We start from the raw sequence: 15,768 nt of genomic DNA, 5'->3' as shown, positions 1-15,768 counted from the left end.
CCTTTCGGGTTTCACCCCCTAATACCTGACTCTGGGCTTTTATTATTAAGACCAATTAGAATTTGTGCTACAGAATGTGTCAGTCAGCCTTACACTGCTGGGATGATATACTTGAGAGAAAGCAACTTACAGGAGGAAAAAGACATGTTTGGCTTGCAGTTTTAGAGGTTTCAGTCTATGGACGCTTGCTTTGAGGCCTGTGACAGAGCAGGGTTTAATTGTGGAAACCCAAGAAGCAAAGAGAAGAGCCGCTTTTATGAGAAAGTCATGACCTTAGGTTCTAATTAAAAGGTGAATCTATACATAGATAGTCATGAAATCAGATCCCTCAGAACCAAACCATTTCCTAAGATACTAACTTCTGAACACGGGTGCTTTGTAGACCAAGCCTTCCACACACAAACTTTGGGGATGACATCTCAGGTCCAAACCATAACGATGGACATCCGCTAATGGACTATTAACCATCACTATAAGGAAAGAACTATCCACTCATAGAAACACATGAAGGATCCTAAGTTGGTATTATGAAGTAAGTGAAGGCGAGCTGGAGGGATGTCTCAGCAGTTAAAAATGCTTGCTATTGTTCCAAGGGACCAGGTTTGGTTCCCAGCCCCCACAGGTTGGCTCGTAACCATACCATAATTCCTGTTCCAGAGGATCTAATGCCCCTTTCTGACCTCCAGAGGCACTGCTCACATGTGGTGCAAATACATACATGCAAACAGAACAACCATATACATAAAATTAGAAGAGATAGAAGCCGATCTGAATAGGCCTATACCTATAAAATGTAAGTAACAAGTGACATTTTGAAAGGGTATAGCTGTGGGAACAGTAAAAAGAGTAGATGCCAGAGTTGGTAAGAAGGCAGATATCTGAGGACAGGGAAGTATTCTGTGTTATGCTGTACAGTTGGTACACAAACACTGTAATATGCAAAGAAATTAACCAGTTCTTACCTCAGATCCTATGCAAATAAAACAGACATTAGGGCTAACTAGAACATGCAAACCATAAAACTACTTTTTATTTTTATGGTTTAAGTGTTTTGCCTATGTGTATGTATGTGCACCACGTGCATGCCTGGTGCCTGCAGAGGGCAGAAGAGGATACCACGTTTCCTGGACTGGAGTTACCAATGGACGTAAGCTACCATGTGGATGTTGGGAATTGAATTTGGGCCCTTTGCAGGAGCAGTCAGTGCTCTTAATGGATGAATCATCTCTCTAGACCCTCATAAAACTTCTTCAGAAAATGATGAATCAGTCAGACATGACGGTGCATGCATTTGGGAGACAAAGGCAAGTGGATTCCTGCAGCTTTAAGGCCCTGATCTACATACAAATTCCACCAAGACTACACAGTAGGACAAGAGGTGTGTGTGTGTGTGTGTGTGTGTGTGTGTGTGTGTGTGTAGGACATCTTTGTGATTCTGTTTAGTCAAATCTTTGTATATAGGTCCAAATAACATAATTAAAAAAAAATACTGATCATTTGGGTTTCAGAAAAATTAACACATTTTCCTCTTCATAAGACAGGATTAAGATCTTGATAATTGCTAAGACAGTAAACTTTAATTGTTTCCAGACAAACAAATAAATAAATGATTATTTAAAATCATGTATGCACTAGTCACTTTAATCCAGATAGTTTTATACGGTAAAACAACCAGTAGTACACAAGACATTTGTACCATTTTATAGTGTCAATTAAAAAGAGAAAGAATGTTTAGGATTAAAGACATGTTAAAATAGTGGAAAGATAAATCACAGATTGGGGAAAAAAATTGTATCTATCATATATAAAGTACTTGGTATTAAGCCAGGCAGTGGTGACCAACACCTTTAAAAAGGTAGAGGCAGGCGGATCTCTGAGTTCAAGGCCATCCTGATCTACAGAGCTAGTTCCAGGACAGACAAAGATACGCAAAGAAACCCCTGTCTCTTGAAAAACCAAAATAAATACATACATATACATATACATACATAAATAAACCCATAACATTAAAAAAATTAAAAAAAACAATAAAAGCTGAACAAAAGACCTGATTAGCCCCCTGCATTGCTCACTTTGCTGCTGCATGGTAAAACACCATGACCAAAGCCATTTGTGGAAGGGTTTGTCTAGGCTTATGTTCCCATGAGGACATGAGTCCATCATGGCAGAAAATCACGGCAGCAAGGGTCAGGCATGGGAGCTGAGAGGTCACATGTTCAAACACAGGCAACAAGCAACAAGGAAGAGGAACTGGGTTGAGAATAGAAACACTCAAATCCCGCCCCTACGGATGTACTTCTGCCAGCAAGGCTCCACGCCCCACGGCTTTCATAACCTCCCACAACAGTGCCACTAACTGGGGCCAAATGTTCAAGTATGATTACCACACCCTGGCTTTATGTCACCAAGAATATTTGAATGCTTGGGACAGAACTGAAGATGGAGGAAAGTTAGTTTAGATTGATCGAGTTCTTCATTACCTAGTGCTAGAGGGCCTGAACATTTACCTTCTGAAGAGGCAAATTTGATGCCAATACTCTGGTGCAATTATCATTGCACCAGTGTCTAAGAGACCTTCAATAACAACGCCATTTATCAATAGCAACATCATTTATTTGTATTCTTAATTTTGGCCTGTGTCCATTTATATAAGTTTGTCAAAATATTTGCTTTATGCTTTCTCCTGAATTTTTTTCCTCTCTCCTACAGCGTTTCTATCATCCAGAACAGTATGGTTTCTTATAATAGGCATTAGGTTCTTTAATTGCTCTAGGAATGAGTTTCCTCCATGGTTACAGGAAATGACTGAACCAGATTCGACATGGGGACCTGCAAGAGGCCCCTCAAGGTGTTTCCCATGGCAAAGGGTTACCTTGACTGTCCTTTGTTGACCCACATTCATTAGTACAATGCCTGCCTTTGCCACACCTTCTGTATAATCCAGAAGGGAGGGGTGATGGGAGATGTCATTCTGTAAATATGTTTTTCTTATTGGTTAATGAATAAAGCACTGTTGGCCAATAGGAAAGCAAGATAGGCGGGACTAGGAGACAAGGAGGAAAGAGGAAGGAGTAAGGAGAGTCAAGATGGAGAGTCTGGGGAGACCAGATGCCGGCCCACTCCCCGGTAAGGTGAAACCACGTGGAAATATTAGATTAATAGAAATGGGTTAAAAATTAAGACAGAGCTAGCCGATAAGAAACTAGTACCTGGCCAACAGCTTTATATCAAATACAGAGTCTTGGTGTGTTAACTGGGGCTGGCGCAGCGGCGGGACAAGACCAGCGGCGGGCGGAAAAACCTTACTCCTTACAGAGGGGTGTTCTTTTGAATAATGTTTAGAAAAAACATTGTTTCTAGGAATGCTATTTACAATCCCTTTTGAGGTGACCTTGTTTGCCACAATTGAAACACTTGACATCTCATTTTTTTTCTTCAAACATCTGGAAATCAAGCAACTTCCAGACAACATGAGAAACAGCTGGCTGCCTGTACAATCACCCAAAGTTCCTCTGCAACTTTGAGGCACTCATCTTCGGGACATAGGCCTAGTATATCTGGCAGACTTTTCTGTGAAGCCGGATATTCAAAGGGGTGTCCAAACCTTGCCTTGGTAAAGTTCAGCAATCCTTTATTTTGTGTTCTGCTTATCCAATTTGGACAGCATACTGTGTCAGCACTGGAGGCAAGAGCCCTTGTTTGTACTTCCAACGTCTCAGGTAATATTATTTCCTTCTCAGGTCTCTGATGGAGCTGAAGACTTTATAGTTATACTTTTCCTTGTTACCGGATTCAGAAAAGAATTTCACACACAAAAAAGTAAAGTATATAGGGTTGAGAGACATAAAAAGATAGTTTTGATATGCAAGTTAGAATGGAAAGTAAATTAGGTACAACCTTTTGGACTCATCAATATAGAATAGATATGGAGTATTTTCTCTGAATTTTTCAATTACTAAGGAACTAGATGCTGTTGGTGTATTTATTGTCTGTATATATCATACATAGTTATTGTATTTAGCTTTTCTTATATTAATTACATTTTCTTATTTTAGACAAAAAAAGGGGGGGGAATGTGGTGATATTTTATTTGTACTCTAACAAATAAAGCTTGCCTGAAGATCAGAGGGCGGTGTTAACCACTAGTTAACCATAGAGGTCTGGAGGTCTGTAGAGAAAGACGGGAAGTGATATGGCTGGTCAGAGAGAGGGATAAAAGTCAGGAAGAGATAGGAGCTTGTCTCTTTTTGCCTGGGAAGTTGGTGAGGTAAGGTATGGCTGTGGCTTTCTCCTTTGTCTCTCTGATATTTCTGCTTTTACCCCTATATCTAACTCTGGGATTTTATTATTAAGACCAATTAGAATTGGTGCAACAGGATTGCCCACACAGGACCCCTAAGTATCATGAGGGCATTGCCCTCAGCAGCCTCAGAAGCACCAAGTAAAGAAAGACTTACTTTGAAGACATTGGTACAGATGGCTTTGTGTAATATAAAACCAAATTAGACACACAGAAGAACAGCCAAGTTTTTGAATTATATCATTAAAATATCACCAATTTGTGCTGAAAAGTACAAAGACAGTAGAAAATTGGAAAACAAAATTTTAGATCCCCAAACCTCTACAAAAGGAAACATTAGAAAAGTCACCTGCTAGTAAAAGCTACCTTTCATTTGAAAAGGAAGTGTGATTATGAGGACAGAAGCCACAAGAACCCAGAGAACTGAACCAAAAAGAATCATACACAGCCTTTGGCTATTATCAAGGAACTGGCCCTGCTGGGTTTCATACAAACTATTCTTAGTGACAACTGTGTGCATCCATCTCCTCCCACTTTGGGAGTATCTACAGGAGTTACCCTATGCTTGCTCTAATAATATATGTTGGACTTTCAAGCCAAGAACTCTACTCAAGGGATGGCACGATGGCTCAGTGGCTGAAAGAAGTTGCCATGCAAGCCCTACAACCTGAGCTCAAACCACAGAACCTATAGTGGAAAGAAAGAACTGACTTCTGAAAGTTGTCCCCTGATCTCCACACTGATACCTGAATATGCTCACATGGTAGGTAATTCTTGTTTTAGCTTTTCGGAGACAGGCAACAGAGATTTTGATCCAAACTGTTTATTTATTTAAAAAAATTATTTTATTTTTTATGTATAAAGTTATCATTAACTCCATACATGTATCTAATCTATCTTTAGGGAAACATTTTAGATTTATCTTATGTGCATGAGTGTATTGTTCACGTGTCTAACAGTGCAACACATGTGTGCCTGGTACTCTCGGATGTCCGAAGAGGGCATTGGACCCCCCTGGAACTGGAGTTTTGGATGGTTGTGAGCTGCCACGAGGGGGCTGGGAATCAAATCCGGGACTCTGCAAGAGCAGCCAGTGCTCTTAACCACTGAGCCATCTGTCCAGCCCCTCTCCAATGAATCTGATCCTATCCAACTAAAATTCCCCCTCCCACTTCTCAGTCCCTCAAAACTCCGTCCTTACCTTCAAATCCTTCTTTTACTTACTTTAACATTTATCAAGTACATATTTTTACATATGTAAGATATGTAAAATACAAGGAACGCTTTATCCTTGAGCAGAAGCCGCGTTCTCTTTGTATTGTTTCAATTTCTGTATGTGTGTTGCTAGAGTGTATTGAACTACAAACACATAAACCAGGCTTCTACACATCAACATGGAGAGGTCACAGGGAGTTCTTCAGTGAGGGTGTAGAGCTTGTTATAAAACAGGGTCGTTTGAAGAAATGCCGAAAGGTGCTTAGGTCACTAAGGTCAGGAACCCACGAAGTCCAGCACCCACAAGTTCTCTCTCCCTCGACCATATAAATAACGGGGTAAAGACAAAGGCAGCCTCTGTGTCCACTCCCCCACTGGCTTAGGAGTAGGAAGCAGAGCAAGACCGAGCAGGAACGCGTCTGCTTGGCTGGGAAGATGTGTCTTAAAGGCAGAAAGGGAGATGCAGTGACTCACAACGCGGTAATTAAACATGTGGAGGCAAGTTCCACTCAACTCTTTCCCGCAGGTGTTCAAGAGCAAGATCGGTTAGTGGAACTTTGTAATCCTGGAGTTGGGAGGAGCCTCTTGCTGCCATGGAACTCTGTCTTCAAACAAAAGATCCACAGAGCCCAAATAACCACCACCCCCCCAAAGCAAGGCCGCACTGGTTGTGGGTGAAGGGAAGGCAGAAACTTTAAAATGTCATCGTGGAAGACAACGTTCTTATTTTTATCACAGAGAGGCCAAAACAGTGGTCATAAGGAAGTTAAGTGTCCCAAACGGAAGGGGTCTTAGCTGTAAAGAGATTGTGGGTCTTCAGAGACGAGAACAGGGACAGTGACTTTTAGGGACGAAGAAAGGGGCCTTGGATAGAAAGATTTATGGAAATGCTCTTCGAAATCACCCCCAGCGTACACCAGGTGGCGTGCGCGCCCGACTTGTGGAAGGATCTGGTTTTTCTGATGGATCCAACAGACTCACTGGGTTGCGGCCTTACAAGATGTAATAGGTATCATCACGTTCAGTGCCACAACCGCCACCTCTTGCGCGGCTCAACCGCTTCACTTCCCACTCCACTCTAGCTGTCGAAGTGGCCTTACCACGCTGAACTTTCCAGAAAGGGCGAGGCGCGCTTTCTTACAACAAAGACGATCAGAGCTTCCCAAGGGGCCTGCTGAGCAGGAGGGCTAAGCCGCAGGTGCTTCCAGGCTTGGATTCCACTGCTCGATGAGTACGTCCCTGAGCCTGGGTTTCCGTTTATCCAGAGATGTGCAAGCATCGACGGCGACCAGCTCGCCCGCTTTGCTCCGCCCTCCCCCGCGGCGGTTGCGCAGGCGCAGGCTCAGTCGCGGCGCGGCGCGGCGCGGCGTGCGCGGTTGCTAGGCGACGCGACGGCTCCCGCGCGGTCTCCTTGCGGGCGGCGCGAGCCGAGAGCGGAGCCGCGGCTCGTAGCGAGGCCGGGAGGCGCGGTGCTGGTGGCGACCGCCCCGGCCAACCGCCGCCGCTGTGCCCGCGGGGCGAGCTCGCGATGGGAGGTGCAGCCCGCGGGCGCGGGAGGAAGGACGCGGCGCTGCCGGGGGCCGGGCTCCCGCCGCAGCAGCGGAGGTAACGGCGCCCGGCTGGGAGCCGGGCGAGTCCTTGCGGGTCCCGGGCTGTCTGTCCATCAGCGCGGTGAACGGGAAGGGCGGGGGCGGCGGGCGGCGCAGGCTCCCGGGAGCCGGGGCTGGGAGCACGCCGGGGGACCTGCGCGCACGACCGGACCGCCCTGTGAGCCGCGCCCTGTTGCTCCCAGCGAGAGACCAGCAGCGGGGCTCGGGGCGCTTGCTCCCCACAAGTCTAATGTCTTTGTGGGGGCCCCCTGTTTTCGCACCCAGCCCTGGGCGAGGACCCTTTCGGGCTATTCGCATCTGGTTGTTGCTCTGCAGATGCGGTGCTGGACCATGTGGGGGTTTTTTGTTTGTTTGTTTCCATCGTGCTGGGGCTGAGGCCAGTCCCGTCCAAAAAAATGTCTTCTGTTATTTTGAGACATTGTCTGAACGTGAACATGATCTTCTTAAGATGTTTCTTTTTTTTTTTTTTTGGAGTGTGTATTTTCAAGCCCCCCCTTTTATTCCCGTAATGCCTCAGTTAAACTCCAGAACTAATTTTATTAGACAGATCTTAAAAATGACTGAAACATTATTATTAAAAAAAAATTTTTTTTAAAGGCAATGAAAAATGTTACCTAGTCATGATTGTGTTCGTAGCACACATATCATTTGAGATGAGAGCGTGCAACGGTGATGTGTGCGATCGGGAAATCCATAGTCTCGGTAGCATATAAAATGTGTTGTTCAAGGCCATCTTGTGGATCCTGCCCACTGTTTGTGTGACTTCACAGTGGCGGATTCACAGTGTAAGGACAGACTGGATCTTTACTCCTGTAGCATTTTAAACGTCCCCCCGTCTTCCGGGAAATATGAAGTGCAGAACAGAAGATTCAGTACATTTTGTAACTTAAAGCATCCAGCTGCTGTTGGCTGTCTTTTTCACAAGTTAGGTTAGCTGTTAGTAGGTCTGTAGGTAAATAAGACCACCCTAAAGGTTTCTTGCTTTAGAGAGAGAGACCTTTTCTTCCTGTGAGCCAGTTTAGAGGGGAAGGCAGCACCAGGTTGAGCTGAGATTAGAATCCAAGTCGGGAGACAACAAACACCTCTGCTATGTTGATTCTCTTCTGATTTCTGGTTTCCTATTCAAATTGCCTTTCATTTTCAAGTAGTATGTTGACCTATGGCTGGCTCCTCATTCTTTTTACAACATTGAGAAAGTAAGATTTGTTGTAACTTTTTTTTTTTTTTAACTTATTGTTTTGTTAGAGACAGGGCCGCTTTATTTTGTAGCTGTGGTTACCCTGGAACTCACGATGTAGATCAGGCTGGCCTTGAACTCACAGAAATCCACCTGCCCCTGTCACCTGAGTGCTGGGGTCAAAGGCATGCACCACGGTCACACCCAGCCTCCTGTAACTGCTTTAAAATTCGAGTCTAGAAACAGTTTCATTTCTTTGAAAAGAAGAAAGGAAGCAAGAGAGGTGGGCAGGCGGATCTCTGTGAGTTCGAGGCCAGCCTGGTCTACAGAGCGAGTTCCAGGCCAGCCAGGGCTTTGTAATTAACTTTTAAAAAATCGTAATAGAGGGGCTGGAGAGATGGCTAAGGCAGTAAAGGTCAGGCTCCCAGCCAAAACTATGAAAATGGAAAAGAAAGGTTGGGATCCTTCTGTTCCACTGCCCAATGCTCGCTCGTTTGTGTGCAGTGTCAGAAGGGGTAAGGGACCGTTAAGGCCTGGGGTGTTTTGAAACTGCAAGCTCACTTTGCCTAGTTACTGACCGGTTTTATCTGTAACCCAACTAGGTTGGGGGATGGTGTCTATGATACCTTCATGATGATAGATGAGACCAAGTGCCAACCCTGTTCAAACACACTCTGCAATCCTTCTGAGGCACCTCTCGCCCGAAGACTAAATGTAAGTAATGAAGGAATGCTCTCAAGATTGTCTGGAGGAAGAGGAAGGGCTGCGGAATGTCCGGGTGCAGTTACACATTGCCGGCAGCACCGACTTCCTTTTCTCGTGGTGGTTTCTTTCTTTTGTTTTGAGGTTGGATTTTGTGGGGGGAGGGGTGTTTCTTTAAGTTTTTAAAATTTTGTTGTGTGTGTGTGTGTGTTTTTTGTTTTGTTTTGTTTTGTTTTGGACACGGAGTCTCAGTATTCAGTCTCAGTATTCAGTCCTGCCTGGCTTGACACTGATAGGTAGACCAGGCAGGATTCAAACAGTGATGCACCTGCCCCTGTCTCCAGAGTGCTGGTATAAGATGGGTATGCCACTGCGCCTGCCCGGTTCCCTTTTGATGTCTTCTGACTTGAGACACAGTCTTGTGGTTGGAGTTCAGCTTTTTGGAACAGTTTTGAAATCCACCCCTCCCTTACACGTTTTACTGGGGTAAATGTGTGTGTGTGTGTGTGTGTGTGTGTATGGGGGGATCCTCTTGTTTAGCTGATGATTCTTTTTATAGCAGACGGGATATGTATGTAGAGTATTAGAAATGCTTCTTTTAACAGACAAACCACGGAAAATATGTCAGAATTAATAATCACCTCAGGTTTCCTTTTGGGTCCTGGCCAAACAGTATATGAAAGACAGCTGGGTTTTTGTTTGTTTTTTACTCATAGATTAAGCTGAAATAATACAGGTTGGGTTTGTTTGTTTTGGTTTTTCAAAACAGGGTTTCTCTGTTTCGCTTTGGAGCCTGTCCTGGAACTCTCTCTGTAGACCAGGCTGGCCTAGAACTCACAGAGTTCCGCCTGCCTCTGCCTCCCAAGTGCTGGGATCAAAGGCGTGCACCACCACCACCACCCTGCTACAGTTTGGGTTTGATGCATTCAGATCTTTTTAGCAAGTCAGACCCTTAGCTTTGGACACTGTTTGGTTTAAGGTAATAATGAGAAGATTTCACAGTCCATCCACATAAGAGTAGTAGAGTCTGGACAAGTTCCAAGGCAAGGAGTCTGTCTGACTTGAAACTGTGCTGCAATGTGTCATCTACTGAACCCTCTGAGGACCTCAGGTGACCCGTTTGCACTTACTGCTCGGCAGTTGTTCCTTTCTTATTTTACTTTGTAACTTGACTTTTAAAATACTGCTTTTATATATTTGTGCATGTTTTGTGGTGTGGTCCGTGTGCCCTCACATGCAGGCAAACGCTAGAGTACCCGTGTGCCCTCACATGCATCAGACTTGGCAGCGAGTGCCCTTGCCTGCTAAGCCATCTTGTTAGCAGCAGGACGAGAGTGACACGGTCCTGGCTCGAGCATCCGAACCCTCAAAGCCCATGCCCAGTAACACATCTTATACAACATGGCCACACCTCCTAATAGTGCCACTCCCTATGGGCCTGTGGGGACCATTTTCATTCAAACCGCAATAGCTCTAGATTGAGAAAAAAAAAATAATGGAAGGAATGTTTTATTATAGCACAGAAGGCTTCGTATATAATTGACTCTTCCCAGGGTTTGAGATTTATAAGAAAGCGAAGCATGGCAAGGAAAGATCCACTTCCTGCGTGGAAAAATCCTTGATTGGAATTCCCCATTTTCCGGAGATAGGAACTTTGATGATCTTTAGTAGACTACATCTGAGCTATATACTGTCCTAGAAACCACACTTCATGAAAGGCACACCTTGTGTCCCAAAGAGTGTGAACTTGGAGAGTGTGAACTAGAGAGTGTGGACTGGGAGAGTGTGAACTGGAGAGTGTGAATTGGGAGAGAGTGGACTGGGAGAGTGCGAACTGGGAGAGAGTGGACTGGGAGAGTGTGGACTGGAGAGTATGAATTGGGAGAGTGCGAACTGGAGAGTGGACTGGGAGAGTGTGAACTGGAGAGTGTGGACTAGAGAGAGTGGACTGGGAAAGTGTGAACTGGAGAGTGGACTGGGAGAGTGTGAACTGGAGAGTGTGGACTGGGAGAGTGTGGACTGGGAGAGTGTGGACTGGAGAGTGTGAACTGGAGAGTGTGAACTGGGAGAGAGTGGACTGGGAGAGTGTGAACTGGAGAGTGTGGACTGGGAGAGTGTGAACTGGGAGAGTGTGAACTGGGAGAGTGTGGACTGGGAGAGTGTGGACTGGGAGAGTGTGAACTGGAGAGTGTGGACTAGAGAGAGTGGACTGGGAAAGTGTGAACTGGAGAGTGGACTGGGAGAGTGTGAACTGGAGAGTGTGGACTGGGAGAGTGTGGACTGGGAGAGTGTGAACTGGAGAGTGTGGACTGGGAGAGTGTGAACTGGAGAGTGTGAACTGGAGAGTGGACTGGGAGAGTGTGAACTGGAGAGTGTGAACAAGGTGATGAGAGAGCCTGGTAGGCTCAGGTGAGGTGGGAGAGGGATGAGGATGGTGCCTGCAGAAGTATCAGAGGGCCAAGGACAGGACAGCCCTGTGTACATTTCCAGGGACTTTCACAGGAAACGTGGCCATGGCTGGGAAATTCTTGATGGTTAAATAGCACTTAATTTGCAGAGAGCAAGTGAGGACAGAAAAACCGGAGTCGCGAGATCCCAGTGGCATTCTCAGTTTTGTTAAACAGAAATCTGTGGAAGTCAGACCTCTATTAAAAACCTGTTCTTGGGAGTGTATGTGCCTGAGGCCCCTCTCTTTGTCACACACAGTGTGACCTTGAGAGTCTTCCACTAGGCAGAGGGATCCCCAGGGACAGATCCAGGACCGCATGCTGATGATGACTCCTGGAGAGCCGTTCCTTTGCGTCAAGGCAGTGGTTTTGTGTTAAAGTTGGACTAACCCTGGAAAGATGAACACAACACATTGGATAGCAAGCCGAAGGCAGGGTTTGCGGGAGGGAGAAAGAGGGTTAGGTGTGCTTCCATGCTAAACCTTACTGCTGGGTCCTTCTTTGCCAGATGTTCAGTAGAGAGAGCCTGTAATGTGCAGGGAAGCCACCACAGGTAGAAGAGAAAATCAACACGGGGAAAGGGAGAGAGGCCACATACTGAGACATTTTACATGGTGGTAGCCAGTGTTTTGAGTGTTTTATAGTTTGTGAGAGAGAGTCTTTCGTGTTTTGATTATGGTTTGATTCTCACAACATCTACAAATAGGAATTATCCACATTTTATAAACCAAGAAACTGAAGTTGTGACAAGTTCAAGTAATAGTGCCAGGCCCTAGAGCCAGGTACTACAGCCAGGGCCTCAGCACAGACCTTCTGACTTTGTATGCATCTACAGTGTACTCCAAAGACGTTAGCAGTAAACATTCAGCACAGACCTTCTGACTTTGTATGCATCTACAGTGTACTCCAAAGACGTTAGCAGTAAACATTCAGCACAGACCTTCTGACTTTGTATGCATCTACAGTGTACTCCAAAGACGTTAGCAGTAAACATTCAGCACAGACCTTCTGACTTTGTATGCATCTACAGTGTACTCCAAAGACGTTAGCAGTAAACATTCAGGTGTGTTGAAATTAGCTAGTACACGACTTAAGGAAAATTGATCAAGTTGCATGCAGATAATAATTTTTAGTATTATTCTTTGCCTCGCTCAGCCTTATAGATAGAGTAAACTTGATAGAGTGCTTGCTGTTTAGTGTGGGTACCGAGTAGTGAGCAGTGGACGTTCTGGTGAGTGTGGGGTGGATGGAAGGGAGTGGAGAGGGAACGAACTGGTTTTTCGTTTTCAAAAGTATGCTGACTGCGTGGATAAAGGTTCTTATCGCCAGGCCGGAGTTCAGGCCCTGGGAGTTGTATGGTAGGAGAGAACTGGCTTCTGGAAAGTTGTTCTCTGACTGCCACATGGATGTTGCCCCCCCCCCCGTGAGAAATAAGTATAATAAGAAGTGTGAGACTAACTAGTGTAGTTCTGTAGCGAGAAGACTGAAGTTGGTTCTTGACAGTCTTCTATAGGATACATGAGTGAGTGAGGAGAGTAAAGGAGGCTCAGTTCAAAGGCCTAAGAGAAGGAAGGTAGCATGTTGAAGTCACCCTGTCTTGAGCAGAGCTGGTCACATGTGGGATCTGGGGATTGGGTGTATTCAGGGAATCCAGGGATTGATGGAATGCACCTCCAGAGACTGGTCACTTCTTATTTCCTATATGGGGCTTTGCTTTCTTTTTTTCCTCTGTCTATATAGGCATGAGTGTGATATATGTATATGGAGTGTGTGTGTGCAAATAAATGCATGAGCCTGTATGTACACACTTTCAGAGACCAGAGGAGAATGTCACTTATATTGCTCTAACATTCCCCACCATATTCCTTTGACACAGGGTCTCTCACTGAATCTGGAACTAGCCTGGGTGTCCCTCTCTGCCCCCCACAGCATTGGGGTTACAGGCCCACGGGCAACTTTTTGCATAGGTATCCAAACTCAGCTTCTCATTCTTGCATAGCAATTGCTCCTACTACTGAGCCACCTCTCTAGTCCCCTCCTTGGGTCTTCAGACTTTACATTAAAAGTGGCTGACCTGTTTTGATGTTGTTTAGTTAGCCTTTCTGTTTAGTTGCCTTTCTGCTGTTTCTAGTGCAGTTAACAGCGCACGTTTCTCTTCTGTAGAGTACCACTGAGCCACTGAGCAGAGATCGCACCCAGCACTTCGTCAATGGAAACGAGATGAAGGTAGAGCAGCTGTTTCAAGAATTTGGCAACAGGAGATCCAATACTCTTCAGTCGGACGGCATCAGCAACTCTGAGAAGTGCTCTCCTCTGGTTTCTCAGGGGAAGAGTTCGGAAAGCCTGAACGCGGTGAAATGCGGCAGTTTGTGCAAACCATCGAAAGTGCTGCCGCTGACTCCCGAGCAAGCCCTGAAGCAGCACAGACACCACCTCACTGCCTATGAGAAGCTGGAGATCATCAGTTACCCGGAAATCTACTTTGTGGGTCCAAATGCCAAAAAGCGACAAGGAATTATCGGTGGTCCCAATAATGGGGGATATGATGATGCAGATGGAGCTTATATTCATGTGCCTCGAGACCATCTAGCTTACCGCTACGAGGTGCTGAAGATTATCGGCAAGGGGAGTTTTGGACAGGTAGCCCGTGTCTACGATCACAAACTTCGACAGTACGTGGCCCTAAAAATGGTACGCAATGAGAAACGCTTCCATCGCCAGGCAGCCGAGGAGATCCGGATTTTGGAGCATCTTAAAAAGCAAGATAAGACTGGCAGCATGAATGTTATCCACATGCTAGAAAGTTTCACCTTCCGGAACCACGTGTGCATGGCCTTTGAATTGCTAAGCATAGACCTGTATGAGCTCATTAAAAAAAACAAGTTTCAGGGTTTCAGCATCCAGTTGGTTCGCAAGTTTGCCCAGTCCATCCTGCAGTCCTTGGATGCTCTTCACAAAAATAAGATCATTCACTGTGACCTGAAGCCAGAAAACATTCTCCTGAAACACCACGGGCGCAGTGCAACCAAGGTCATTGACTTTGGGTCCAGCTGTTTCGAGTATCAGAAGCTTTACACCTATATCCAGTCTCGTTTCTACAGGGCTCCAGAAATCATCCTGGGGTGCCGCTACAGCACTCCGATCGACATATGGAGTTTCGGTTGCATCCTTGCAGAACTTTTGACAGGACAGCCTCTGTTTCCTGGAGAGGACGAAGGAGACCAGTTGGCCTGCATGATGGAGTTGCTAGGGATGCCACCACCAAAACTTCTGGAGCAATCCAAACGTGCCAAGTACTTTATTAACTCCAAGGGCTTGCCTCGATACTGCACCGTAACTACTCAGGCAGATGGGAGGGTTGTACTCCTGGGGGGTCGCTCTCGCAGGGGTAAGAAGCGGGGCCCCCCAGCCAGCAAAGACTGGGCAACAGCACTAAAGGGGTGTGAAGACTACTTGTTCATAGAGTTTCTGAAAAGATGTCTTCATTGGGACCCCTCTGCCCGCCTCACCCCGGCTCAAGCATTAAGGCATCCTTGGATTAGCAAGTCTGCACCCAGACCTCTCACCATGGACAAGGTGTCTGGGAAACGGGTAGGTAACCCTACCACTGCTTTCCAGGGACTGAGTTCCAAGCTGCCTCCAGTCGTTGGGATCGCCAGTAAGCTTAAAGCTAACCTAATGTCTGAAACCAGTGGTAGTATACCTCTGTGCAGTGTATTGCCAAAGCTGATTAGCTAATGGACCGCTTGGAGATGCAAACGTATGTATTTTTAGTTACCTTGCAAACGCGCAAATGGAAAAAAATGAAGCCCATTCATTGATGGATATGTTTTTTGTTAGACTAAACTTTTTTTTTTAACAAGGCAGAACATTTTTATATGACTATAAAAGAACTCTTCAAGGGCTAATTGTCTAACCAGCTTGTATTGGCCATCTGGAGTATACATTAAATGACTTTTTATAGGTCAGTGCATCTTCGTTGTTCTTGTCAGAGGTATCCCAACCCATGTATTACTCTCCTGTTTTAAATCTCTTTTATCTTTAAGATAGAAGACATTCTAAGAATAGATGCTATTTCTCACCTCTCATCTCCCTCAGCAACTATTTTGGAAGGTAGTTTGGGGTTGTGTTAGGCGTGCATGTAGAGTGAAGCTAGAATTCTTACCCCAACAAGCTATTCTGTGGGCTCATTCTAGGTGGAAAGATTAACTGGTGAATACCGGTGGCTGTCAGTCACCGGGCAGTTGTCACTGCATAGTGCTTTAGGGTTTGTCTTCATTATTTTGCCTCTGGTTCGTACCCTGGGTACTCAGAAGT

At 45.5% G+C, this 15,768-nt stretch overlaps 1 protein-coding gene across 1 annotated transcript; it reads left to right on the top strand.

Moving 5' to 3' along the window:
• Positions 1–6,898: 6,898 nt before the first annotated feature.
• Positions 6,899–15,419, top strand: Dyrk3 (dual specificity tyrosine phosphorylation regulated kinase 3). The gene is made up of 3 exons (XM_051203961.1): positions 6,899–7,120; positions 8,905–9,016; positions 13,615–15,419. Exons 1-3 carry the CDS (start codon positions 7,044–7,046, stop codon positions 15,187–15,189), a joined length of 1,764 nt encoding a protein of 587 aa, XP_051059918.1. The 5' UTR covers positions 6,899–7,043; the 3' UTR covers positions 15,190–15,419.
• The last annotated feature ends 349 nt before the right edge of the window (positions 15,420–15,768 follow it).

The sequence above is a fragment of the Phodopus roborovskii genome, unplaced genomic scaffold, assembly GCF_943737965.1.
Source record: "Phodopus roborovskii unplaced genomic scaffold, PHOROB, whole genome shotgun sequence".
NCBI classification, from domain to species: Eukaryota; Metazoa; Chordata; class Mammalia; order Rodentia; family Cricetidae; genus Phodopus; species Phodopus roborovskii.
Note: the sequence above shows the minus strand (reverse complement) of the source record. Positions and strands in the feature narration are given on the sequence as shown.